A 27,588-nucleotide genomic window follows, 5' to 3' on the forward strand; every position below is an offset into this window, starting at 1 on the left:
AAATCAGAATAACAGAAATAAAATGCACAGTGACAAAAGTTTTTCAATGATTTGTACATGTTAGTACATCTCTTTTAATAGGAGTACAGGCTTACAGTCTTGAGATAGCAGAAGAGGTTACAAGTAGAATTTATGCTTATTCCAGAAATCACTATTTTATAGGAAGTGCAGTGCATTTGCTGTAACAGCTGGTACTTACCTATCCAATAAAAATAAATTGTGAGTATTTTCTGAGCCCTTTTAGTGCTGAATAAATGCTTGAAGCACACAGAAAATAATAACCAAAAACCCGCCAGGTACCACACCTGAAACCAGCTGGGAATGGAACTCCTCAAATCAAACCCCAAGCTTACATCAAGCATTAACAAATACGAAGGTTGAATATAATTTCCTCAACTGTTAAACCTGCACGGGGACCAAGACTTTTGTCCTCCGAGGGGAAGATAAAACCAGGTCTGAACACAGCTAAAGCTCAAACGAGCGAAGAGAATTAGGAACAAGAAGGAGCAGTCCCGGGTAAGTACGCCTGGGAACTCATTTTCAAATTCCCACACGGCAGCTCACGACCGGACAGGGGACAGTGCCCGGCGCAGGAAGAGCTTGGCAGAGGACGCTGCTGGGGACAGGGAGCGAGCTGCCATCGGGGCACAGGAGCCCGGAGGAGCCCGGAGGAGCGCGGAGCAGCCCCGGGTGCCGCCCTCCCGCCGGGTGCCGCCCTCCCGCCGGGTGCCGCCCTCCCGCCGGGTGCCGCCCTCACGCCGGGTGCCGCCCTCACGCCGGGTGCCGCCCTCACGCCGGGTGCCGCCCTCCCGCCGGGTGCCGCCCTCACGCTGTGTCCCGCCCCCCGCACCGCCGGTGACGCCAGCCGCGCGCGCGGGCCCCGCCCCTCGGGGCCGCCACGTTCCCCGCTCCGCGGCGCGCGCGTCACGGCGGGGGCGGGGCCCGTACCGCCCAATCGGGGCGCTCCGCGACGGCCGCCGCGGCTCGGCGCCGGCCAATGGGCGCGCTGTGGGGGGCGGGCACTGTGCCCATGGCAACGGGCGCGGGGCCGCCGCGGGGCTGTCGCACCGAGCCGCGCCGAGTCCGTTCGGAGCCGGAGCCGCAGCCGCAGCCGCAGCGCGCCCGCCGGAGCGCCCGCCTCGCACCCGCCATCGGCGCGCACCTCGCCCTCGAGAAGCCGCGGCTCCTCTCCTGCCGCCGCGGGACCCGAAGGTAGCGCCGCCCGTCCCTGTGCCCCCGGCGGCGGCGCGGACGGAGGCCTGGCGGCGGGGCGGCCGCTGTCAGGGTCGCGGCGGGACGCGGGGGTCGCGGCGCGCTCCCGCCGGCCAGGCCGGTGCGCGGGGGGTGGCGGGGGGATCGCGGGGCTCGGGGCTGCCGGGCGGGAGCGGGGCGCAGCTGAAGTTTTCCCGCCGGGAAGGCGGCTCCAGGTGCGGGGTGTGTGTGCCCGTGTCCCCCCGTCCGGCCCGCCGCTGTAGGGCGGGAGGCGGCGGCGAGCTGTAGGGCGCCGGCACGAATGAAAGCGGAGCTGGCAGCGGCGGCAGCTGCAGCAGCGGCAGAAATGTGGAGTGGCTCGTAATTGCACAACCGCAGAGAAAACTTGGGCAGGAGACTCTACGGGTTTCACTAGAAAGGGCACAGCTCTCGAGCATTGCTGTCTAGAGTCGAAGAACGGTTTGGGCTGGAAGGGCCTTGAAGATCATTTCGTGCCATGAGCAGGGACATCTTCCACTATCCCAGGATGATCAGAGCCCCATCCAACCTGGCCTTGAACACTGCCAGGGATGGGGCATGCACAGCTTCTCTGGGGACCCTGTGCCAGTGCCTCACCACCCTCCCAGGAAAGAAGTTTTTCCTAGTATCTAAACTAAACCTACTCTCTTTCAGTTTGAAGCTATTTGCCCCTGTGCTGTTACTACATGCTCTTTTAAATAGTCGCTCTTCATCTTTCCTGAAGGCTGCTTTTAGGTAGTGAAAAGCTGCCATTAGGTCACCCTGAAGCCTTCTCTTTTCCAAGCTGAGCAATCCCCACTCTCTCAGCCTTTCCTTGGAGGAGAGGTGCTCCATCCTCTGACCAGCTTGGTGGCCTCCTCTGGACTGACTCCAGCAGATCCCTGTCCTTCCTGTGCCGGGGTCCCAGACCTGACCACATCTTACTGTCCTGTTACTCTGGTACCCCTGGAGGAGCTCTGGAAGGTACTCCAGAACCAGGCTGGCTGCTGCACTCAGATATAATTCCAAAAGTAGATATGGCTGTAGAGAGGTAATGTTTTTTTGCTGAAATGAACAGGCTTTCAAAAGAGATTGCATTTGGCAACATTATTTAGTAATCCCGTAGGAGAAAAAAGCCTTCCTTGTTTGACTTAAAAGTATTTGCTATGGAAAGATAACATCCAATAGTTTCAACATGAAACCGTCACAGTATCAACAGTGAAATGCCTGTAGGCTCATGTTATCAGGTTCAGTGTGGAGGTTTGTGGGTTTTTGTCACTTTGTTTCCTCTCAGTGTCAAGAAAAGTCCTGTAGCTGACTCAATATTGGCGCACCTCTACCCTGAATTCTGAAGTGACTGTCCCTGTCGACCAAACAAAGCAGCACAGGGAAGATTCCTACTATAGAGACTGGATAGGAGCCACTCAAAGACTGAAACCAGGTTTTGTTGTAATCTTTATGGACCTCTGCTTAAAACTCACAGAAAGTTTATGGGAGAAGCCCACGTTTCTGTGAGCACTTAAGATCCTGTTATGTTTCTCACTGTCATTTACTACACAGTGATCTTGCACAGTCACAGTGCTACATCCACCATGGGCTGCAGATTACTAACCTGGTTACACACATTGCCTCCTAACTGTCATCTTCTATTTTCCCTTTTACTTCCTTCTGTAATCTCCAGGATGGTAGCAGTATTTTGTTTCAGAATAAGAAAGATAATTCTATTAAAAACACAACATAGGTTTAAACAAATTTTGTTGATGTAGAACAATGTTGATGTCATTCACTTCTAGCCAAGACAAACAAAGAAAAGGGGGAAATAAAATTATAAATTCATATTGCCTCTTGGGTCTGCTTGAAGCTTACATTAACAATTGGTTGCAAAGGCATCTGATATTATGTTTGTTATCACACTGCCTGAGATCCCATTATTTGGTGTCTGAAATTGTATTCAGAAAACCCCACTGGGCAAATAAAACCAACCAACAACAACAGCAATAATTATTTTTTAATAATACTAAGGCAAACTTTTCATACCTTGGCTCTGCAGTACTGCTGTACTCTGCAGTAGTGCTGCTCACATAAACTTTCTATTCATATAAGCCAAATTGAAGACTTTCTGTCAAAAACTGTCGTCCCCCGCGTTATACATACCTAACTGAAATTGCAGCCATGAAAGTGGAGAGCAGTAGTCCTCTCAGGTAATAAAAATGTAGAATATATTGACTTAACTGTCAGAGGTGTGGAAATATTGACACAGGAGTTTCAGAGCTGTGCTGACTAAACAATTGCGCTTGACCTAAGAAAGATAAAATCATTTGCTGGTGAGTTTGAAGCCACTATCAGGGCTTCCTATGACTTGAACTCCTGTGTGGAGGTATTTGTTCTAGTGAGGCTTTGTGCTGCCGGTACTGATTGCTCAGTAAGCAGAAAAGATCCCTCTGAAGTTGCTGACAATATGTAGCAGACACCAGACACGAGCCTTTTGCACAAGGGTGTGCTTTTATGTAGATAAAGGCATGACCAGGTGCTAATGCCAAACCAAATGAATTCAGTCAAAAGTCATGTTCCTCTCAATAGTTTTTGTTCTTCCATATGTGTGTGATTTGACAGTTGGAAGAGCAAAAGAAACTGCATTTCATTAGAACCATTTTGATCATATTCAGTTGTAAATATTATTCTTCATCATAGGTAATTTGAGAGAAGTGTAGACCCTTTTCATGACTGCATTTCTCCTGCTAGTCTTTATAAAAGTAGAATGGGATGTTGATGTCTGTTTTTGTTTCCAAGCAAGTAGAAATCAATGGGAATTAGCAAATTGTAAACATAAATCTCCTTAGGCAGCTGTCTTTAAGTGCCTAAATATTTTTAAATCTGGCTTCACATCATTAGATCTAGATTTATTCTGGATAACTATTTTGTATTTTTTTTCAAAGGGGGGAAAAGATACCTTGGACTCCTGGGGCATTCAAGGCTTACTTTAGCCTCATCACTTGTGGTTGACTAGAGCAAAATGCATATTGTTGGAATAATTGAAATACTTTTTGATTTGAGTTAGAGTTAAAGCTAATTCATTGTTTGCGTGTAGTAGCACATGTGAGGTTGCTTTTTACGTCAGCACTGACAATATTGCCATTTGCATTTATGAAAAATGAATTCATGAGACTCCAAGTGTACTGTTGTGTTATGTTCTGTGTGGGAACTTAAATTAGAGTGCAGGAAGCTATTGTTGTAGTAGTAATTTTTTTAAAATTTCGTTTTGAAGCTGATAAGATTTTTATAAAGTATACATTGAATTCAGTACAAGTTTTTGCTTGACTATTGGATAATAAATCTTTTTCTGAGGCAACCTTGTTGGAAAGAATTAATAAAACCAAGCAAGTTGCTTTGAAAAACAAGGCTAGTATTTCAACATTCTTCAGTTAGTAAGGTAGCTTTGTAGACAGAGATATTTACTTTTTTGAAGCAAGGACAGGGAAATTCCTTGGAGGCAGGTAATATTATAAATATGCATATGTATTTGTCTGTGCACTCAGGTTTTTAAATTATGAACCATTAGCATTGCAACAAGAAGAAAGTCTTCAGACTTCACTTAGGACAGAGCTAAGCACGTGTGTACCTTCAGCCATACAATTTGCTTCTATGCCATCTTTCTTTCTGGACATAGTTGTGTTGTTTCATGATATTATCCTATACTGTGTGTGGTTTGAACATAAAATTGCTCTTTCCCACTCGAGCATTGATAGTTTGTGTTACATTGGATGACTCATTTAATAAAACAGCTGAAGTGCATTTTTAAAAGGAGGTTCTTTCAGCAAATGTTGTACTAGGCACAGTCGAGGCATGCTGTGTTTTCTGGGAAGCTGAAAAAAGCAGCTGTTTCATCAGGCAGCTTTTAGTTGTAAAGAGAATTAAGCAGCTCCAGTGCAGTGAAAAGGTAACAAATAAAACTCCAAAGAATTTAAGTCAAGTAAACAGGATGGGAAGAAAAGATTCTGCTTCCTTTATGTACTTTAGTAAATACTGTTTAATAAAGAGCTATTTCCATGCAGGATTAAAATGGTTCTTGAAAGAATAAGGAAGGTCTCCTGGTGCAGAGAGCTGAGTGGGATGTGTCTAACAAAAGATTAGGACAGCATGGCCAGTGTGAAACCTGTTGGATATTGGCCAGGGAAAAAAGCAACATCTGAATCATACAGTTAGTGAACAGCATTGACAGAAGAGAAAAAAATACTTGAAGGATAATGAAACTTTATATATATATAATTATATAGCAATAATAGCTGGCTTATAATAGTTGATAGCTTGCACATTAACTTCTGAAAGGATCAGTTTTCCTTTGGGAAGGGAGGGGTGCAGGTGTTTTTGTGTTTGGAACATTCACTTGTACGGGGAAAGCTATTGCAGCTTGTAGCCATTTCCCTTGGCGTGTCATTTCCTGCTCGTGTCTTCAAGGGGCAAACCCAGCGTGGGGGACTGGTGGCCAAGTGGGGAGACCAACCCTCACCCCCCCCAGAGGTTTCTAGCTTAACAGAGTGAGTGCAAACAGGTTTTTCCACTTGCTTCTCAAAATTGCTGCCACATGGCAGCTGTGCTTCTGCCAGATTAACTCATTGGACTAACAGTGTGAAGGAGATGCATTAACTCTTGGTTCATGGACTTTCATACCCTGCTTAAGGCATGATTGCTTAGGGTGTCTGTGCAGCAAGTGCTCCTGAAAAAGACTGGGAGGAACTAACACTCGTGTTTCCAAACAATATGGCAGAAGAATAATGTGTTTCTGCCTAATTTCAAACATGTAATGTAGTTTTTTTAGGGTTCTCTAAGTGGATCAATTAATAGATTTGCAAGTAAATTTTAAAGAAATGGAAAAAGATGGAATTAAACATTTCCTATTTAAACTGTGATACATGGACAGGTGTATTGCTGTTTCAGAGAGGTGAAAACAGATTGAAGATGCTAGGTGGATGGAATATTCTTAGAAAAATAAAAATCAGTAGATATATTTTATCTATTTCCTGGCTTTTTTTTTAAATTCTTTTGTTTGTTTTTAATTCAACACTGCCTATGAAGATTGTTCACTTCTCCGGTGTACAGCATAAAAATAGAAAGTCACATTATGGTCATGACTGTAGAGATCATTGCTGTTATCCTGCACATCTGCACTGTGTCTCACACAGGTTTAATTACTTCCATATCAGATAGAGCAGGCATATGTGAAATCTGTGAATGGGTAGGTTTATTGTGTATTAGGTGAGTCCAGATTTATGTTTTCATTGCCCATCATTGTACACATGGGCTTGGCAAGTGCAAATGTGTGATGTGACATTTACAGTGTTCTGCTGTCTTGCATCATAACCATCCACTGAGCTTCTACATGTGCAGACACTGCTTCCTGATTTTACTATATCCTTTGGCCTGTCTCAGTTTTAGAAACTTTGACATTGGGCATTACTTCTTTAAAAATACTCATGCTTTGCTGGGAAGGTGATGGAGATACCAGTACCTGCATGATGCTGTTTGCTGGGCAATGGGTTCTACATTAATGAAAAGTAATTTCTGGGTTTGTATTGTAACACCTGGCAGCTGTATAACATAGGTGTTTAGCAGCTTGTGTTACTGTTGCTAGAACAAACTTTAAAAGTAGCATTTTCAAGCATTACCTCTCAAAGCCTGTAGCTCTTTATAATTCAAATGTTCAACCCTGTTTCATTGATGTTGATAGGAATTGGTGATTAACAAATAATCAAGATTGCTGACAGGCGGCCTGCAACTTTTCCTTTCCAGTTGTGTTTTTCTGTTCATGCAAATACATTGGTGGCTCTGTTTTCTGCTGACTGTCTCATTCTTTTAGCTCTCACTCTGTTTTGAAATACTTAGAGAAGTTATTTTTCCTTTTCCCTGAAAGCTTAGGATACTGGCTGTGCTTATAAACTACAATATTTACCAGTTCTAGAGCACTATTTTTATGATTACTTCTCTTTATGTACTACAAGTGGGAATGTTTGTTTATACCTCTTGTAAAGATAAGATTGATTTCTCATACCAGCAGATAACAGTTGTGCTACCTTTACATCTAGGTGAGCTACCTGTCTTTGACTAAAATCTCTTAATTTCCAGATGGTAATTGTAACATTAGTTCTCTCCATCTGTCTTTGAGAAAGTAGTCAGTGGGCAGATCCAGAACAGTTTATATTTCTATTAAAGCTTATAGAAGTAGGAATAACAATAATAATAATCATCATCATCATCATCCACATGGCAGGGCAGGGGGGTGTATGCTTTGCATTAGGTATTGCTGATGGCAGTGAGCAAAGTGACACTGCTGCTCTTCTGCAGCACCCTCTGGATTGCTCACTTGGTGGCTCTGGTACAGAAGAAAACCACATTCCTGACATGGATGCACTCTAAATGCCTGGGAAGGGATGGGCATCCAGGAATGGTTTTTCAAAAATCCAGAACTCTTAAAAGCAGCTGGTAGCAGGCTGAGAGTGGAATGAACTCACTTGGAGGAACAGAAAGGGGAACCCCCACTTTTCTTCTCATCCAGCCTTTTCTCACTCATCCCTACAGTTGCTGAATTTGAGAATTGTGCTGTTTCTGGCAGGTGATTAATGTTAGATTTTGCAATGGGCCTGGTTTCTCTCTTTTAGTACACGTCAGAGTAAAAGGTTGCCAGTGACTCAGGTGACACTGGCACACTCTAAAGGCTGACTCATGTCTTAGTCACCTGCTTTTCTTAAGGAAATTTTGGTGAGTATAGTCTTGGACTAGTAGATACCTAAATACAGTAACTGTCTTCACTAGGTAATTGTTTTTTATTCTAATAAATTAATTTCCAATTTACTTGCTACATCACAGTTGGGTTCCTCAAAATACTGTGGGGAATGCTGTGTTAGGCAGAGTTGTCTTCAAAGTCAGCTGTGATGATGGAGATAATGTTTACTTAGCCATTTTGGAGACTCCTCTCCTTTTAATTCTTCCCAGTATGTGTGAAATCTTTTTGCTTGTTTTATCAAAAAAGCTACAATAAAAACATCCACTGCACAACCTGAAGCAAAACTGCCTGATGAAGTCTTCTGAGCAGCCTATTACATCAAATAGCTATGAAGAACATACTGTGATATCATCCAGTTTTTCTCATTATGTATGAGGGCATGTAATTACAAAGCTTAAAAAACCCCATTGCCCATGAGCACAAATTCCACAGAATGTCAGCAGAGCCAGTGGGACTTGGTTTGATTTGGCATTTTTATAGATGAACTCTGCTGATACTGCAGAGGTACTTCAGGGTGGCACAGCTCCAGTTCCCCATCCCAAATCTGGAGGTGATTAGTGCTCCCTCACATGGGGTTTGGCAGACCAGCATGGTTACTGATATCTCTGTTGGTTCAGCTCAGCAGGGACATTTTATCTAGCAGTGCTCCTCAGGAGCAAGGAAAAAGTCTGAAAAATTCAAATGTGCCCCTCTTCAACCTAAACTGGCAATCCTTGTCTCCACAGTGGTTCATGTCAATAGTTGTAGGTCAGGAGCTTTAAGAGATGTCTTTAAAAAGGATCAAAGACCAGGTGTCATTGTTGAAAGTGTTGGCTTTAGCACTTGCCATAGGCAAAGAAGGAGTCGATGCCAGACCTGTGGGAAGCACCTGAGCTTCTGGCTTTCTCTGCTTCCCTGCCATCACCTGATGGGCTTCAGCATGCTCATTTCCTAGCCTCTTAATGATTTTCTAAAACACTGTTTACACACATAACTAGAGCAGTGTATAATAATACTAAATTATTTTTATTACTATGATCTTGTATATATGAAAATATTTTGTTTGGGAAAAATACCCATCTATCAGGGTCCAGATTTTTAGTATTATCAGAAGGCTACACTTTTAAAGTGAATACTTCAACATCCATAACCTTGCAAAAGATGTTTTGCAAAATGCTGGGAGTGTGTGTGTATATATATATATAAATATATATATATAAATATATAATTATTATATACTTGATAAGTATTTTGGGGTTTATTAGTTTTGTTTCACATGCATTTCCTAGACTTGAAGTATGCTTACATCCTTTCACTTAGAAATTACTAGACAGCCCCATTCATACTCTGCAAGAACTTCAACAAGGTGGGTTTTTGTTTTACCTGTAGTACCAAGAGCTACTCTCAGTCTTGACATCTACATCAAGATTAGGAGACTTGAAGACCTAGTATTTGTTAGTTATTATCATCATCTCCTGTGATTAAATCCTGTTGAAATTACAAAGGTAGGCACAGCATTTATACAATAGTATTCTGTAATTAAAAACACCCAACATACTGGAACTTTGGCATTTTTAAAAGCAGTGGTGAATAACCAACCCATTCACTTATCAGCTTTGTAAGTCCCTGCAAGACAACAGTTTGTGCAGAGGTATAGAAATTAACTTACCAGTTCCAGCCAATCACTCTGGGTCTGGTTTCTTTGTGTGTTTGTTTGCTTGTTTTAAGGCTATAACCTAGGCAAGGCTAGTCAGATTTGTGAATCTGACAGTAATGCTGACATCCAATTTCAAATGCTCAATGTGGCAGCAAAAATAGCTCCTGCTATCCCATCTGCTAAGGATCAGATATTACTTATTTTTTAAAATGCAAGTAACAGGTATTTGCAGAGCATAATCCATTTAGGCTCCTTTTGCTGAAGATGTGATTAAGAAAAAACAGTTTTAAAGAATGTACAGATTTTTTTGTAATTCTTGAGCCTTTGACATATAAAACAATAGATGGATAGGTGGATATACTCTTATCTCCAGCTACTTCCTCATCCCCAACAAAAGAAATAATATCTCTACACATCTTGAATGCTTTTTTTTTCCTATATGAGTGCTTTTATTTTCCTAGCAGTTGAATAAGGGGGAATAAAGAGTGTCAACAATGCTTAATATTAAGTGTGTACCACTATCTACATTTCTTGCCATAGTAAAGGGCAGCTTAACCCAAGCAAAAGCAATGCATCTCTGTCAAGTGCCAGATCATGCAGCCAGGAAAACTGGCACTGACACCATAATTAGTTTGTCCCTCTCTCCCCTCCCCATAAAAAGAGATTTGGTGGTGGTGGACATAAATACTTCTGACAGAATTCCTTGCATGACTTGCTAAAGCACTTGTACAGAAATTCCTCTTGTAGCAGGTGTACTTTTGATTTATTTGACTGCATGTTTCTTCAATATTATGTCTTTTTCTTTGGCATATCTAAGCTAATTTTAGACAGACTTTGACTGGCAACTTTCACCTCCTAGGAGGTGATTTATATTACCAATGTAACACTGGAGTTTGCTCAAACTTCCAATAGAATATCCATAGATAGTGGAGTGTCACAGTCTGAACTGGCCAGATTGTCTCAAGAGCCTGACTTTGCTGTCAGATGCTGGATTACCATCCTTACTTTTTTTAGCTGGATTCCCTGCACTCACTATCTAATTATTCCATCTTACCAGCTTCTGAATGAATTATTTTCAACCAGGTTTGCTAGAGGGGAAGAAGACAAAGGTCAAGAACTCAAAATGCTCAATGCTCATCAAATAATGTGTGAGTTAGCTCCACCTAAGACACTAAAGAAGGGGTGGGGAAAACCATCTTAATAAAGCTCTGGCCTCAGCAACAATTTCAGGTCTTGTGAATACCACTTTTCAGGAATCTCTACCCACCTGAAATATGGATATAACATGTATTGTAAAATATTCTTCCTGCAAATAAATTTTGGAAGGGATCTTGACTCCAAATTAGGCAAAGTATTGCAGTGTTGAAACATAAGATCCACTGGCATTACTACACTAAGATCTGATTCAATGTCCCTAAATGATCTTTAGGAGTTTGCCAATAAATTCAACAAATGCATGGTCCAAGTAGGAATGTCAGTATTAGTTATGTGGGACTTGAACATCCTAAATAGGTGTTGCCATCTGTTATTGATAATACCTCAGCAGGTTACAAACCCCTCACCATTTACAGCTTAGGTTTGCACACAAGTGGAAGCCAATCTCAGGAAATCTGTCTGCCTAAGAATGGCCTTCAGAAATTAAGGCTGTATTACTTCTTTAAGTTTTTGTGTTCCTTGAGAGCAGGACATTGTGAAAGAAGTGGGTTATTACAGGTATCTGTGGGAATGTAAAAACATTTTCCTCAGTACAGCAGGTTAACATGATGTATGTTAATTTTTGTGACCTGGTCTCATTTCAGATGAAGAGATTATCTGCCCTGCCCCAGCAGTGTCTGCTGCTGCTGACATGTCTCCTAATGGCCTTGGAAGCTGTACCTATAGACATAGATAAGACAAAAGTCAAAGCAGAAGGCCATGTAGAAGGAGAGAAGGTAGAAAATCCAGTAAGTATAAAGAAACTGATCTGACATTAAGTGTTTATCCTAATTGTTATAGCCAACTCCTTTAGAAGGAAACTAATATTCCCCAATAGTATTGTCAGTGTGTGTGCCATCTACTATGGGGATGTTCTGTTTAAATTTGCTCTTTATTTTTTTTCAATGATCTGCTAAAGGTGAGCTGGCACACGGAAGGAATTCCCAGCTTACAACAGGAAGCACATAACTGTTCCACAGAGACTTACTTCAAGGGATTGGGTGCCTTAGGAAATTCCACTCACTGATCCCAGCTCAGTGTTTCAAATAGAAAAGTAACAAATTAATTCCACTGTTTTAAAAAAAGCTACACACTACATTAACATGACAGATGCTTCTGTATTACAAGGATTCCTAATCACTTTTCTCCTCTTCCTTGTCATTTGCTGAAACAAATTGATCATAAATTGCTATAGGGCAATGATGCATATCTGAAAATACAAAGATATGTAAGACAGCATGGTGTCTGTGTTGCTAAGATTGGAGTGTCAGTTTATTAACTGTATTTAAACAAAATTAATTAACTAATTGTTTGTCAGTATGGTCTTTCCTGAATTCCCATTTTTTTTTCTTTTGAAGGATACAGGACTTTATTATGATGAATATCTCAGGCAAGTAATAGATGTCTTGGAAACTGATAAGCATTTCAGGGAGAAACTCCAGACTGCTGACATAGAAGAAATAAAGGTAGGTTCGAAAAAAGAGAGTTAAATTGAGGTTAATTAAATCCATAATCATGTATGTTGTATTCTTTCTTCCTGTGGCTGTTGTGCATTGCCCCTTCAGGAGCTGGAAATTCAGGAAGGGACAAGTAGGAAACAGTCTAAAGTGACAGACTCAAGGAGGAGATCCTGCCTTTTGTGTTTCCTTTAATCCCTCTTATTGCTATTGGCAGCTTGTGGGAGCTTTTCCTTCTGTGCTGTATCTAGGGTCAGCCTTGGAGATTCCTCTCCATTTCCAGGTTCTTGCAATACATATCAGTGGCTGCTGCTGCCTTGTACCTTCTCTCAAGCCTAACAGCCCTCCTTGAGAGGATGAGGCACTCTGTGGGCTTCTCACAGTTCTTTTGAGCTCATTTGAGAATATTTGATCAAGAAATTTGCCACAGATGTTCTTAGGCATTGCTCCCTTAAGGTTATGGTCTGGCTCTTTGGAGGAGCAAGATACTTAGAAATTCTCTTTTCTGAAAGCTTTTAAGGATTCCTCTCTGTTTCCATAACCATAGGCATAAAAATTTTCAATCTGCTCTTTGAAAAATGTTGAGATTCTTAAAGTGTGGGCTACAGTATTGCCAGAGACTGCCATTAGTCTGCTGGCTTGCAGTTCATGTCTAATGGGAATCCTAAAGGCTTCTTTCTTCCAGTGTTTATGCATAACTTCTTTTGGTTTTTGACAGAGTGGAAAGCTAAGCAGAGAGCTTGATTTAGTCAGCCACCACGTGAGAACACGGCTGGATGAACTCAAGAGACAAGAGGTAGCAAGATTAAGAATGTTAATTAAAGCTAAAATGGATTCTGTTCAAGGTAAGAGTACAGAATTTATTTAGGTGAGTTAACAGATGGAATTGTGTTAGAGAAATGTCAAAGTCCAGCAGTTGTGCATTGTTTGTTGTCACCAGTAATGACTAAACTGGGAGTGAGTGTCCTTTCTGAGCAGGCCTGGAGCCATTACAGACCTGTCTTCATAGGAAATTGGGGAGAAGAGAAAACCATCTCTGTTTTATAAATAACTGAACTTGTTTGTCAGTGGACTTTTCAAATACTTCTACCTCTTGTTTTTAACCTCTTATTTTTGTAATGCATCAGTCCATAGATTACTCACAGAGAACCAGTAACATAGCAGGACTGTGTTTAAGAGAAAAGCCATGACACAGTATTTCATATCCTTAGGGGGTAGAAAATGAATTTTTTGGTCAGTATTTTATTGTTGTAAAGATGTTTGCAAGTTTTCAAGGGGAACCCCAAGGAATTGAATACATAATGCATCAAATAAAATACTCCTAGAATTAGGATGTCTTGCAAGTTAAGCTAATTTAGATGTGGCAAAAAATGTTTCTGGGGATGTTGTTCCTATTGCAGACAGGCAGTCCAGTGACATCATGGTGACATTCACAGCTAGGTGACAGCAGCTAATGATACCTGGGTGTGTACATAGTTGTTTTAGGTATTGTCAAGTTTAATGGACTGATTACTTCTACCCCCTCTGCCTTCATAAATCAATAGTAACTAACAGAGTGTACTTTAGAAAAAGAATTGCCCCCAGCACCTCAAACCTTACCATGTAAATGTGAGATCTTACATTTGGGACCAGATTATTGCAGTTCAGAATATTCAGATGAGTACTAAGATGTAAAAACACTTTGCAAAGTCTATAGTCAGCTTTGCCCATGAGTGCTTCACATCATACACAAGTATGGCCAGATTAACTATAAAATACAGCTGCATCTGCACAGCTAGACAACATCTTGGAATAGGCATTAAAAGAGCATTAAATAGCAACAGGCAGAGTGCTTTGATTTCCTTTTATTTGCTCTTGTAATCTTTTCCCTATAACACCATTTAGTATCTTAGTCTTCTGTCTGATCTAAAAAAAATTAAAAAAAAAAAGGCACACAAACCCCTCATCTTTTCTTTCCTCTCAGCTAGATCAGGTTTAAAAACCTCCAGACAACTAGATCTGATTATATTCAGCATAAATTCAGTCCTCATCCAGATGTGCTTTTAAACATTTTCACCAAGGTCCTTGACTGATCAGTACAGGCCAGAAGAGTGTTAGGAGTTGAGTCTCAGATCATACAGTAATGTGGCAAGTAAATAGTGTCAAATAGAATTAATCTTCTCCCCTAAATGTAAAAAATGGAGAAAAATGGGTTTGGGGGCTGGTGTTTTTTAGCGTTTGTTGGGTTTTTTTGAGTCTATTACTACACTTCTGAAAATGTTTCAAACACAGACAAATGCACATATATTTAAACAGAAATTATGATCTCACCAGGGAGGAATGATGGCTGAAATCTGCCCTGGCCAGTGTTTGCTGTTTTGTGTTAATACAAACACAGCATCGATTGTAAAGCAGATAGTTTGTGAAAAAACACTATATTCAAAAATGTGTTTTCCAATTTGTTTTTAAACAAAATATTCTTTGCTGAGCCATCTAGTAACAGCTTGTCACAACTGTTGTACTTAACATATGAGAGCATAAGAGAGTAGCTTTAGTGTTCAGAGACCATGGTAACAGAGAAGCTGTGGTAGAAATGTGTGTAGTGCATTGTGTGTTGATATTGGTGGGTATCACTCCTGTCACAAGGAAGAGAAGTTGTTTCCACCTTTTAGACACAAGACCTGACTCTCCACTGTCTTGCACTTCTCTTTTTTCTACAAATGAAGTTTAACTAACTGCTTATTTGATTTGATAAAACTTTACACCATATTGTACATAAATGTGTCATTTGCAAAATGTCCAGGGCATTCCCCATGCAGGAAAAATATGCAGGTTGTTAGCTTAGGTAGAGCACTATGTGAACTATCTCATTTATATAAAAGAAAATAAATTTTTTTTTTTTAGTTTGTAAAGCTCAAATTGATCATACTTTCTCTTGCTGAAGCAGAAGCTGTAATTTGTGCATGTAAAATGATTGGGTGCAATGCAGCACTGATCCAGCAGAAGGAATGTAGTGCAAATTGCCATAAAGTTGATCAACCTGCTCCAGGAAAAGCAACTTTAAAAATATTACTGTAGTTTCCTCCAACAATGAAAAAATTATTCAGTCCTCAGGGAACCTCAGGTATTACAAGGCATAAGCTCCCATATGAAAGACTTCTTGATTTTTCTGGATTTCAAATTTATTTTAATGTTTTACATGTATACCTTGTTCTTCCAGACACTGGTATAGACCATCAGGCTCTCCTTAAGCAGTTTGAGCACCTGAACCATCAGAATCCTGACACCTTTGAACCTAAAGACTTGGATATGCTGATCAAAGCAGTGAGTGCCAGATATGAACTGCTGTGGGGGTTGGGGGTTTAATTATTATGCTTTTTACCTCTGGTGAAGGGAAGTCCTTTCCTATACACCACACTTTATAAATGACATGCAGTTTTCATTTTCAGAGAAAAGTCACTTGGCTCCATGCACACTTGAAAACTGGTGCCAGTGTGCATGATGCAAAAAAATCCATAAATTTTGGGATGTCACCTTAACAGGACTTAACATTCATATGCCAGTACAAGCAACTTTGGGAATAAAACACACCTTTCTGAGAACCTTTAAATTAAATACAGGTGAGATAGGGGTGCATTTTCCCCAAATGTTGTTTTTCTGATTTCTATTTCTAAATGATATAGGACTCTCACAGAATGATCTAAAATAATCATCCCTAGTCCAGCCATATGAATTTTGGGATCTCCTGTATATACATCAAGCTGCAAAACCACAGCAGAGTAGAATTGAGAGTATTTGAGAGAGCAATATCAGAAGTTGCTTATACTGGGCATGGCATTCAGTGTCTGTTCAGCAGATTCAGTTATCAGACATGGATGTGTGGGGCTTATTCAGGGGATGCAATTAAGCTAAGCAGGACATGGCTTTTTTCAACTGCTAGAGAAAAATAGACTTCCCAGGGGGAAAAATGTCTCAGATATACTTTAGAGAGCACTGCATGTCTGACATGAGAATTGGAATAGTTTTTTATACTTTCAAAACAAATTGAAAGATAAATCTTCCAAGGGTAAAAAAATTACACAGAAATTATTTCAATTTTTTGTAGAATTATTTTTATAGAGATATTATAATTTTTCTAAACATTTCTGAACATCGCTTCTGGGAAAATTCTGGTTGGCTTGGAGAAGCATATCCTTAACAGGACAGTTATTTTTTATGACATATTTTATTGTTTTGTCTTCTCATTTCCCAACCAAGATACTGACAGGGTGTAATGGGTACTTAAGGGGATCTTAACTTTGGAATTGTTTTTTAAAACATACAGTGAATCTGAAATAAAAATGTAAATAATGGAGAGACAATATCAGGTGTAAACATGTTACTTGGAAAAGCACAACCAAAACATCCTTTAATACTTTGGCCTGTATGAAAATGACACAACTTTAAACTCTGTACAAGAACTTGTCAGAAATTCTCCTCTCATACCCCTTTTCTCCATTTAATTGTTTGGGGCTCTTTAATTTAGTCTGTATTAAGCTGCTGCAAACTAAGTCCAATTTGTCATTAAACTGAAGGATAAGCTACAAATGTTATTATTCTGAAATGATCAAGGAGTTAATGGTACTGTTAGTGTAGGACTTGATTAACTTGAGTTCATTTATTACTCACTGATGAGAAAGGACACCTTGAAGCCTTCTTACAGCACCATGTAATTGCAAAAACTGTCCAACAGATGAACCCTTAGAAATTAACTTCTGTGAAAATGACCAAGGGAGGAGTGATGTTTCTGCATCACTGTCATGTGAAGGAAGCCTCAGCCAGACTGCCCTGAATGGCAGCATGGCCAGCCTTGCCCACAGATCTGAACAATACAGTGGTTTTAATGTCAGATTATGTTACATAATCATCTGTCTGCATATATCCCTATTTTTAGGCTACAAGTGACCTGGAAAACTATGATAAGACTCGCCATGAGGAGTTTAAGAAATACGAGATGATGAAAGAACACGAGAGGAGAGAGTATTTAAAAACTCTGGACGAAGAAAAGAGGAAGAAAGAAGAATCCAAATTTGAGGAGATGAAGAAAAAACATGGAGATCACCCTAAAGTTCACCATCCTGTAAGGCCTGTTCTTACTTGACTGAGTGTGAGCTTTCCTTTCCAGAGAGCAAAAGCTAATACACAGAGGGGTGTAGTTTGTTTGTTCTCATCATTTGCCTCCTCTTACTGACATGGACACACTGCTGAGAGCATGACAAACCCCACTGTATAAACCCCCATTCTTTCTGTACAGATGTGTGATTTGCTGCCAGAATTCTTACAAAGACATTGAAATTCATAAGGAAGAAGCCAGAGCAATATTCAAAACTGTGGGGATGCCTGCATGGTATGCCTGGCCTGCAAGAAACTGCATCACAGTACCATTTGCTCTAGGAAAGGCAAAATAATTCAGCTCCCTCCAGCTGTTGTTTCTGGATGAGGCTGTGTGGCCATGACTGATTATTACAGGTGCTCCTTTCCACAAAATATGCATTTCCTTTACACTCCCTCTTTCCCTGGGCCTTTCTGTCTAATGGAAGTATTAAACTTGACCAAAAGGGAAGGAAAGAAAATGCCACTGATTCCATTTGCCACATGACTAATCAGCAAATAAAGCAAGCCTTTCAGAGAAACCATAATGTAATGCAGGGAAATTACACTAAATTGTCTTTTGAATAGTTTTTCTTTGTAACCAATCTATAGGGAAGCAAAGATCAACTGAAAGAGGTGTGGGAAGAAGCAGATGGACTAGATCCTAATGAATTTGACCCCAAAACATTTTTCAAATTGCACGGTAAGAGGTTTAGTTTTAATTTCCTGAACAAGTGAAGTGACTTTGTTACATTCTGCTGAGGACAAGTTTGCCATATGTTAGGATGAAGTCTTACACCTCAAGCAACTTGGGTGAATCTGAATAGTACAGAGGAGAAAATATTTGTTACTGTTTGTAAATTTCATGCAATGTTTTAAATGCAGTTTAAATTTTAAAAACATTCAGAGTTTTGTTGAACTGCTCCTAAAATCATACATGCAAAACCCAGTAGGAATTCCTTAGGGAAGTATGGATACTTAGAGGGCTGTCCATATCTATAACTTTGCTTGCACAGTAGGTACTGGGAATAAATCCTCAGAGATTTGTGTAGGGGCAAAACCTGCTTTCTCATCATCTCTGCACATAAGTACCAGATGCACCTAATCTTTGGAGTGGTCATAGAAGGGCCAAGGCTCTTCAGAAATTGCAATATTCCCTTGATAAAACAAAAACCCTCTAATCCTGCCCCTAGATTTCTGAGGAATGGACAGCTAGAAACAACAAGCAGTAGCAGAGAGAAGGATGCATCTCAATGAACACCTTACTTTACAACTTTGTTCTGATATTGTTAAATGCTTCATCATAAAGTGCCCCTATGTAGATCCTGCCTGGCACTAGGCTGCAAAGGGTTTAACAATACACAGAATCTGACTAATCTCAAAGATGATGATTCAGATAAAGAAAAGTGTTCTAGTTTGAGCCTAAACTTTTATCTCAGTTTATAACTTATAATAAGCATGTACTATTACAGAATCATAGAATGGTTTGGGTCCTTAATGATCATCTAGCTATAGTTATTAAATATTATCTCATCTTTCTAAAAAGAGATTTTGAAAGATAGCTTTCTGAAATTTTTTGGTAGCTTGTTTGTGCAAAACCTACCAAAATAGAAGTAGCAGAAATCACCTGTTGCCTTAGAGCTTAGTATATAGAAAACTTTGAAGCAATTGCACAAAAATACTGGGTAATAATTTGAAGTGGATATTTTCTTTCAGTTTCAGAGGTAGTGTAACAGTATCCAGAGCACAATGTAGGCTAAAAGATGGATCATTAATTATCAAGTATTCTCCTCTCTGCATTTGTCATGAAAATTCATCTTACACATATCTCAAGTGCTGCATGTTTATATAGATTTTGATGTAATTCTTTAAGTTTTTAAGGAGTCATATTGTCAGTTAAAGTTTTTCTGCAGAATCTTGTTGCTTGCTCCTGAGTCTAATTACAAACTTAGTGGTTAAATGGGGACAACTTGTTCTCAGCAATATTTTTTGGCAGTTGCAGTCTGCGCAATCCTGTGGTGACCTATTTCAGTTTGCTAATCTAAGAAGTGGAGAGATTGCTGCAGACTTGTCCAACCAACCAAAACTGACACTCCAGCCCAATGCCTGCTAAAAACCTCAACATTAGAAACAACCTCTGTCACCAGCTTCTTGTTAAGTGTGCACACTGATCCTTACTTAACTCTTGGACATCTATTACGTGTATGACTTTCTATATGTACTTGACTTGTATTTTTAAAACTTCTTTTTGTAGATGTCAATAATGATGGTTTCCTGGATGAGCAGGAATTAGAAGCCCTATTTACTAAAGAGGTAAAAAAATTATCTTCTATCAGTAAAGGGTTACAGGGATGTCTGGTTTTCCCAAGTATATTTGGGGGCTTTGGACTACAAAATAGAGTATTCATACCAAGTTTCATACATCCTTAATATTTCTACAAAAGTGTAAAAAGCAGGCAAAATAAAGTAGTTGAAGAATAGGAGTCAGAGGTCAGAAATCTAGTGCACATGTATTTTTCTGCATCAGGCTTGTTGGAGATTCTGTAACTAATCTGCAGGATGGGTATTACCTGTGTAAATTGCAATGTAGAAGGCTGCTCTCCCTAGATGCACCTGATAAAAGTTCTGAAGCTGGGCACCTGTGCTCAATCAGTGTTCATCAACAAGTCTGATGAGAAAAAGGGTCACACTTGTGTGCCTTGGCTCAGGGACAGCACTGTAGAAATGGCTACAGAAATTTAATATATTTTATGTCTAGCTAGTTTGAAGCACATGTACATCTGATAAAGTAGACAGGCTCTTAGTTTCTTTAAGCCTTGGTTTGTTGTCTGAACATTTAACTCAGGTACAATAATTTGCCATAATCCCCTTCAGTACAATGAAGATACAGTGCAGTCCTTTTTGACAGGTGTCTCACTGTTTTATAGTTTGGTAGTGCAAAATCTAAGTCTGGGGCCTTGAAATTACCTGTGGCTGGGCAAGTGAAGCTCAGTGCCTGAGAAAGCCAAGTACAACCACATAAGCATGAACTCTCCAGAAAGACATTGTGCAAGAAGAGAAGTGAACCATTAAATTTGGCACTGAATTTGTCTTGTGATACTCTGAATGCTTATGGGGTCAGCTGCATGGCCTGGTGAAAAAGCCACTCTCTCCCATTCCAGAAACCACATGGAACCTCTGCCTGCTTTGAATCAAATGTAGGATCAGACTTTGCACACTGAGGTCAACTTGACTGTGACATCCACAGCACTGAATTGTAACAGACCACATGAATTAACTGAAAACTTCATTCTTAGGAAAGAAAGGCTCACTTGTTGCTTAAATACTGTGCTGAAAGAGGAAAACTGCACACACAGAGAATATCTCACACCACTTTTCCAGATATGCTCTGCCATTTGAATGAGCAGCCTTTTCTTCAAACTAACATGTACTAATTTTAAATTTCAGTTAGAAAAAGTTTATGATCCCAAGAATGAAGAGGATGACATGGTTGAAATGGAAGAAGAAAGGCTGAGAATGAGAGAACATGTAATGAATGAGGTGGGGGCTGATTCCCTTCTGTGCTCAAAAAACACAGTTCTCCTGACATGAAGTGTTGTCCAAGTGCAGCAGAAAGGGATGGCCTGTCACACTGAGAGCTGCTTGTGCTGGGATTATGCCAAGTTACAGTTCTCAAACCCTGTCCCTGTGCTCTGATGTAATGCCTGCTGGCTAGTTTTTATTTAAGGAGTTCCAGAGAAGGAATTGTTCTATAGCCTTGGCCGTTTGCAGATACTGAGATTCAACAGAAATTCCTTGTGAGTTGTGTGTCAAACAAGGAAGACTCTAAGTGTGCTTTGGCACTTGGCAGATGGGTCAGACTGAGGTGAGAGAAGAGAGAGTAGAGCATTATCTTCTTTCATACAGCTCAGCTTTGTCCCTTTAAAAGGGGGCACAGAGCTCAAGCCATCACCTGTGACAGAGAAAACCTTCACTGGGTCTGGTGGGTTTTCAGCTCAGGAGACACAGGAATGGAAAGGGGGTGTTTTGAACCACTGTGTTTTCCACCCATAATATTTCTGTATTCAACTGTATTCCTTAAACTTGAGGAACAGAGCAAGCCTGGTCATCTATTAGTCATAAAGGGAAGCATTTCCTCCCTTCCCCTTAAAGGATTCCAGCACAATTCAGATGGGTGGGATTTTTGTTTTTCAAAACCTCCCACTCCAACGGTGCAGATAATTTTGTAACTGTGAGTCAGAGTAGTTACCAGAAAGCTACAAAACATCTTTCTCAAAAAAAAATAATGCATTCCACTATTAGTGTTTGGACTGTGAGCACAAGTGTTTCCAATAAAGCCAGTGAATTTTGAAGTAAAATGTCAGGATTTACTTTGTAGTTCTATTTTTGTTAAGATACATGAGCTTGTGGGAGGAGTTTTCAGAAAATGTTATGGGCACTCCCTCGAAAATGGGACATATAAAAAATTAAAAATGGTTATATTTGATTGATGAAATATAAACATTAGCTTCTCCAAAACCTTTCCTTTAGCTTGAGCTTAATTTTTTGCTTCGAATAGGTTGACATCAACAAGGACCGGCTAGTGACTTTGGAAGAGTTCCTGCGAGCTACAGAGAAAAAGGAATTTCTGGAGCCAGATAGCTGGGAGGTAATGAAAATGTGTTCCAAGTACAACATGCAGCACCATTACCAGCACTTGGAGCAGGAAAGCAAGCGGCATGTCTGTGACCTTTGGTTTTTGCAGCTCTGCTCTGGTATGTGTGTCGTTAAGCCCCTCAGCTGAAGGTAGCATTCAGCTGCCCAAATGTAATGCAGATGTGAATTCCACCAAAGGAAAAGGTCTGGCGCCACCCCGGGGATTCGGGAAGAGCTTTTCACACGTGCTTTTCAAATGGAAATGCACATTTTGTTTATGAATCACTTCAAAGGGAAGATTAGAGCTCGGCTGGAAGAAAGAGGATATTTTTCTCCTACATCTAAATCCCTAGTAGAGCTTTGTTGAGAAAATAGCTGAGAAATGGCTGTTTTGCTGTTTTCATTGAGTGTACACAGTGTCACGGCTCACTATTTTGTTCTGAGGGTTTTTTAGTGAGCAGTGCAAGAATTTCAGTAAGAAAATAATAAAAAATAGCCCCATGCTTTCCTGGCTAAGTATTCATGCTTGTATGTATTCTCTTGCAGACACTAGATCAACAGCAGCTCTTCACCGAGGACGAGCTGAAGGAATTCGAAAATCACATTTCCCAGCAGGAAGATGAACTCAGAAAGAAGGCAGAAGAACTTCAGAAACAGAAAGAAGAGCTACAGAGACAGCACGATCAGCTTCAGGCTCAGAAACAAGAGCTTCAGCAGGTACATGTGTGAGGACAGCATATATCTGTTTTCCTCTTTTCTCTGTCCTTGTGTGTGTAATGGCTCTCCACAATTCCCAGCTCTGGAAATTTACCTTGCTTTCTCATCTGAGTCCCAGCTGAATTCTAAACCAATGATACCACAGCAAAACACAGCCTGGTGTTCCAAATTAAAGCAACTCAGCACTGCACCCACTAAGAAGGACCTTACATAACTGCAACATTTGGTTTAGGTGTGTTCATTTATGTCACATCAGAGAAAGCTGGCAAATTCAAATTTTTCAACTGCTGTATTTTCTTTTTTACCAGGTTGTAAAACAGATGGAACAAAAGAAACTACAGCAAGGAAGTCCTCCTGCAGGACCAGGTGGAGAACTGAAAATCCAACCCCGTATGTCACTTTCTGTGTAGATCCACAAACTTGAAAATGAGATTTACAATGTAAAAGTCATTACCTTCATATTTTCTGTGAAAATTATTAACTTAATGCAGCTTTAATGACCTCTGGAGAGAGGTTCACTAACCTGTTTTTCAGAGGGGAGTAAGTACTAAGTACTCCTGAAATCTCACTCCTTTTAAGTCCATGGTAAGAAACCAGAGTCCTAGCACAAGGCATCCAATGGGCAGAGAAGGAGGATTGTGTTGTATTAGTCTGAAATACTGAGATTAGAGCATCCAGGGAAGAACAGGGACATACAAAAGACAAGGTCCCATTATCTATGACTGCATTGCAGTCTGAGGCTGCAGAACAAATCAAAGCATTTAAAATCCTCAGTGGCCAATTTGGCAGCAGCTGGATATGGCATGACACAAGAAGTTAGCCTTGGGCAGTGTGAATGACCAATTGCTTCAAAATCCTCAGGAGAAGGCAGTGGCATAAAAAAATCACTGCATTTCATCACTGGTGGCAGCAAAAGTCAGGTATATATTAGCAATTCTTATCCATAGTACACTGCCCAGGTTTCCTTTGTGCTTTTTTTTTCCTTTGGGCTCTGCTGCCCCATGCATCCTAAATTTGCCTTTTCTTGTCTCTAGAAAGGCTGAAACTATGCTGCCTTTATTGGCTTCCATGTTCATGTGCTGACATGATCAGTGAAGCTCAAAAACTTGTGACATTGATCTCAAATATAAACTTCAGGTCTATCTAGGCAGCCTGTTGAGTACTGGGAGCTCTTAACTGCTCCTGCAGGGCCAGCAGTGGGATTTCAAACCTCAGGAGCTGTGTTCAGTGATTACAGCTTACCTTGTTGGCCACCCTGAAATTCTGCCCACTCAGTTCTGTGAAGGAAAGTGATGAGATTTCAGAACCTATTTAATTCTGCCTTTTATTTGCTTTGAAACTGCCTAGAGGTAACTTCATTTTATGATCCTTCATTCCAAGAGCCTCAGTTCCCCTCACCTTCAGTAAAACCATTGTGTAATTGCAGATGATACATCTTTCAATACTGTTCTTAACACATGTATTCTTTTATGTAAAATCATTCTGTAAAGGCATTTAATTAGGTGTCATGAGAATTCATTATATTAGCCAGAACTGGTCACTACTCATTCACTCACTGAATCAAGAATGTCCAAGTAGACACTACTTTAAATCTCCAGGCCACTGGAGCTACTAAGAGTAGTTTTAGGGAAAAAAAAATCCAGAAATAAAGCTGCATGTTCTGAAATCTTCATCAAATGATGAAAATTAGTATTACTCAAATGTAGGCAAAGAGAGAACATTGTAAGTACTGATGCAGTGAGGAGTAACATACAGGAGCAAGTTGTTAATTATTTCTTTTTCAAGCTTCCCATATTGGAATTGAAGGTCTCATAAAAACATGATTTATTTCTGAAAGAACAATGTGTTATGTGAGAATATTTCACAGAAAGCAGAAACAATTTGTAATCTAAGAGGTAACACTGACTAATAGTGCAGTCTGTTGGGTCTCAATCCCAAAAACTCTTGATTCCACTTATCAACCAGAAAATAGAAGGTTTTGTTTGAGTGTCCCTATGCTAGAAACTTCCATTTAGAGAATTTTCACATTTGGGGCCAGTTTACTGAGATGTTACAGAGGGTTCTCTTCTTGTTTTGCAGCTGCTGAACACAAAGCTGGAGATGCAGCACAGCACCCAGCAGGAGGAGATCAGCCTTTACCACCAGGACACGTCCCAGAACCAGCTGTCAGAACTGATCCAGTTCACCCTTAACCACTTGTGCCTCAACTTTATAGCATCTTTATTATTTGGGGAGGGAGGGGTGGGGCGGGGGGGGACAGGAAATCAGAGTGAAACATGAACTTTCTCCCTCAGACTGTAAAATCATCTGGAATGTTAGAGATGAAGTATCAGTCAGATTTGATTTTTAAGTTAAATTAATTTTCTCTCAAATGCATTGGTAAGAAACACAAGGGGATCACGTAGAGGCTATAACAGAGAAGGAAAATAATGAAACCATTAATACTAAAGGTTTTTATGGCCAGGGGACTGAGCTGTTGAACTCTCCTCTCACAAAGAAGGGGGAGATGTCTGCCATTCTGTGTTGAGGCATGAATCAGGATCTTCTCAGAGAGGAAACAGGGAACAGGCCTGGATGCTAAGTTAGGTCTAGTTTGATGTAGAAACTCTTTCCAGAAATGCTGAAAAGCAAAAGATGGGGAAACAAAGACCATAGATAAAGGCCTATTTCCAGCACTACCAAACTCTTTCTTCTTTGAGACCAAATAAAAATGAAATTTCTTAATCACAGAAAACTTGCACTTTGTAAAATTTAAACACAGCAAAGAATTATGTGGAACAGTGAATATTTTTCATGTTTACAGAAACCTAAGAATTTCACTGAAAGCCTTCAAAAGGAATACTGTGCTTGTGTACTGATCTGAACCGTCCTCCTTGTTGAGATGAATTCTGTGCAGTTGAAAGCTCAACTGGCCCTTGGGACAGCACTTTTGTCCCCATTTTTTTCATCAGATGCCAGCTGATCTCAAAATTTTGCATGTTATTAAGTAAGCTTTTTATGTTGATGGAAATATTGTGCAAAACAGAACAAGACTCACTGTCTTTTTCTGTGCAATTGTCCTACCTCCTACAATAAAACCAGATTTTTCAAAGTGTACCCATGTCCTTCAGAGAGCTCTTCCCAGACATGAATCTGGGATTTGTTAAGGGTATCACTGGTGACTCTTATGAGTCTTTCAACAGTTGGTCTAAGGTTAAGAAGTGTCCTAAGCCAGGGGTGCTGCTTGATTGCATTATTTTGGTATTGAGCCAGGATAGGTCCCTAGTATTGCAAGCCAAGATTTTTACAAGAGTAAGTTGATTTTCATGTCAGTTTTATTATAATGCTGAAAAGTGGTGCCAGTGTCCCTGCTTCTCATTCATTTCAAACGAAACTATCCTATAGTGTAAACCCTGTGTGGATTTCCTTGTTTGCTTGGCTTTTTGTGGTTGTTTTTTTGTTTGTTTTGTTTTTTAAACACAGATTGTTCTGATTGTATGATGCTGGCTTTGAGCAGATACACACACCCCTCTGCCTGCATCCTTTACATTTCCTTCCTGTTCTGTGGCTAACTGCTGACAATGGCATTAAAAGAGATATTTTGGGGCTTGAGCAAAGAAACAGAAGCACATCTCTGTTGGAGAAAGATGTTCCTTTCAGAATAAGACTTGAATATTTTAGGCAAACTCAAAAAACCAGAGGGCAATTGCTAACATTTTGTATTGACATTTGGGAAATTTCTCTCTGAAGAACTTTGGTTGATGGAAGCCAGGCATATTCCTTCCATGCTCAAGGCTTCTTTCATCAGACCTGGGCATATCCATGTTCTTCACACAATGCAGCAGAACTCAGTGCCAGAACAGATTAGGTTTCCTTAGCTATTTTATCCTGTTGTCATGTTGCATTTCCTTCATTTATACCACCCAATTTGACTTATTTCACCTTTTCTTTTTGTTCCTTATGCAAGTAGATGACATTTTTAGTTTGCAAAACTGGTATCTCCACTGTTTGTCATTTCCATGCAATTCTAAAACAGTTTGATTTTGTCTTTGTCTGGAGACTGAAATATCTTTCAACAGCCTCATCTGTCTGCAGAGAGCATAGTTAGAGCTCCATGAACTTTGCTCTGGGCACAGGCCTGGCTTTGGGGTTGCAGCCTGATCATGGGTAACAGGGTGAGGAGGGAAACAAAGGGAATTATTCAGATGTCATGGTGAAGGCAAGGGGAAATCTTACTGCGTTTTCCCCATCTCACATGAGAGTTTACAGAGGACAAGTGATACAGCCACAGATGTTTGTAGAGATTTAGGACTGAAACCTTTGGTGTGAAAGCATTTCTACCATACAAATCATTCCTTCAGGCTACTTCTGCCTCCTAAGATGCCATTAAATGTCACAAAGCTTTGTAATGTAATGCTCAAGCTTCAGTTTCAGTGCAGCCTCTTACATTTGATTGTAAGGTCCTGACTCTGCTGTTGGCAATTGTCCCCCTTATCCCATTTACTTGGAAACATCCAGAGCTTTGTAAAGAATTGTTGTAACTTGGGAAGTGGATAGTTATAACCACAGAGAAATAAGGGACTGGAATATCATGGGCACAAGTGCCTATGCCTGTATTCTACTTTTCATTTAGGAGGTGATTACAACAAAACTGTATCTAACTTTATACAGACACCAGTTCCACCACAAAGATGCAGAGATTCAGTTTTGTACTTGGCTGGGGTTTTGGTAGGAGGATGAAGGGGTAAAATTTGGTTAATGTTGTACGAATTCATATCTCTGGTGCAATATATGTAAAAAAAAAAAAAAAGCCCCACTCTGTACTTTGTATAGATTAGTTTTTAACTGGATTAAACTGAAACTCAGCACAGTGA

The 27,588-nt window shown here is 40.4% G+C and overlaps 1 protein-coding gene across 2 annotated transcripts; it reads left to right on the forward strand.

Moving 5' to 3' along the window:
- Nucleotides 1–1,058: 1,058 nt before the first annotated feature.
- NUCB2 (nucleobindin 2) lies at nucleotides 1,059–27,588 on the forward strand. 2 transcript variants are annotated; one of them, XM_066552136.1, is made up of 13 exons: nucleotides 1,059–1,212; nucleotides 11,423–11,566; nucleotides 12,176–12,283; nucleotides 12,993–13,119; nucleotides 15,474–15,577; nucleotides 17,187–17,372; nucleotides 17,996–18,086; nucleotides 19,638–19,696; nucleotides 20,831–20,923; nucleotides 21,942–22,031; nucleotides 22,565–22,735; nucleotides 23,044–23,125; nucleotides 24,815–27,588. In XM_066552136.1, the coding sequence occupies exons 2-13, from the start codon at nucleotides 11,423–11,425 to the stop codon at nucleotides 24,925–24,927; spliced, it is 1,368 nt and encodes a 455-aa protein (XP_066408233.1). In that variant the 5' UTR covers nucleotides 1,059–1,212; the 3' UTR covers nucleotides 24,928–27,588. The 2 variants fall into 2 exon arrangements, with proteins under 2 accessions (XP_066408233.1, XP_066408232.1); XM_066552135.1 differs by lacking the exon at nucleotides 1,059–1,212 and having other exon boundaries at nucleotides 11,384–11,566.

Source organism: Molothrus aeneus, chromosome 6 (genome assembly GCF_037042795.1).
Source record: "Molothrus aeneus isolate 106 chromosome 6, BPBGC_Maene_1.0, whole genome shotgun sequence".
NCBI classification, from domain to species: Eukaryota; Metazoa; Chordata; class Aves; order Passeriformes; family Icteridae; genus Molothrus; species Molothrus aeneus.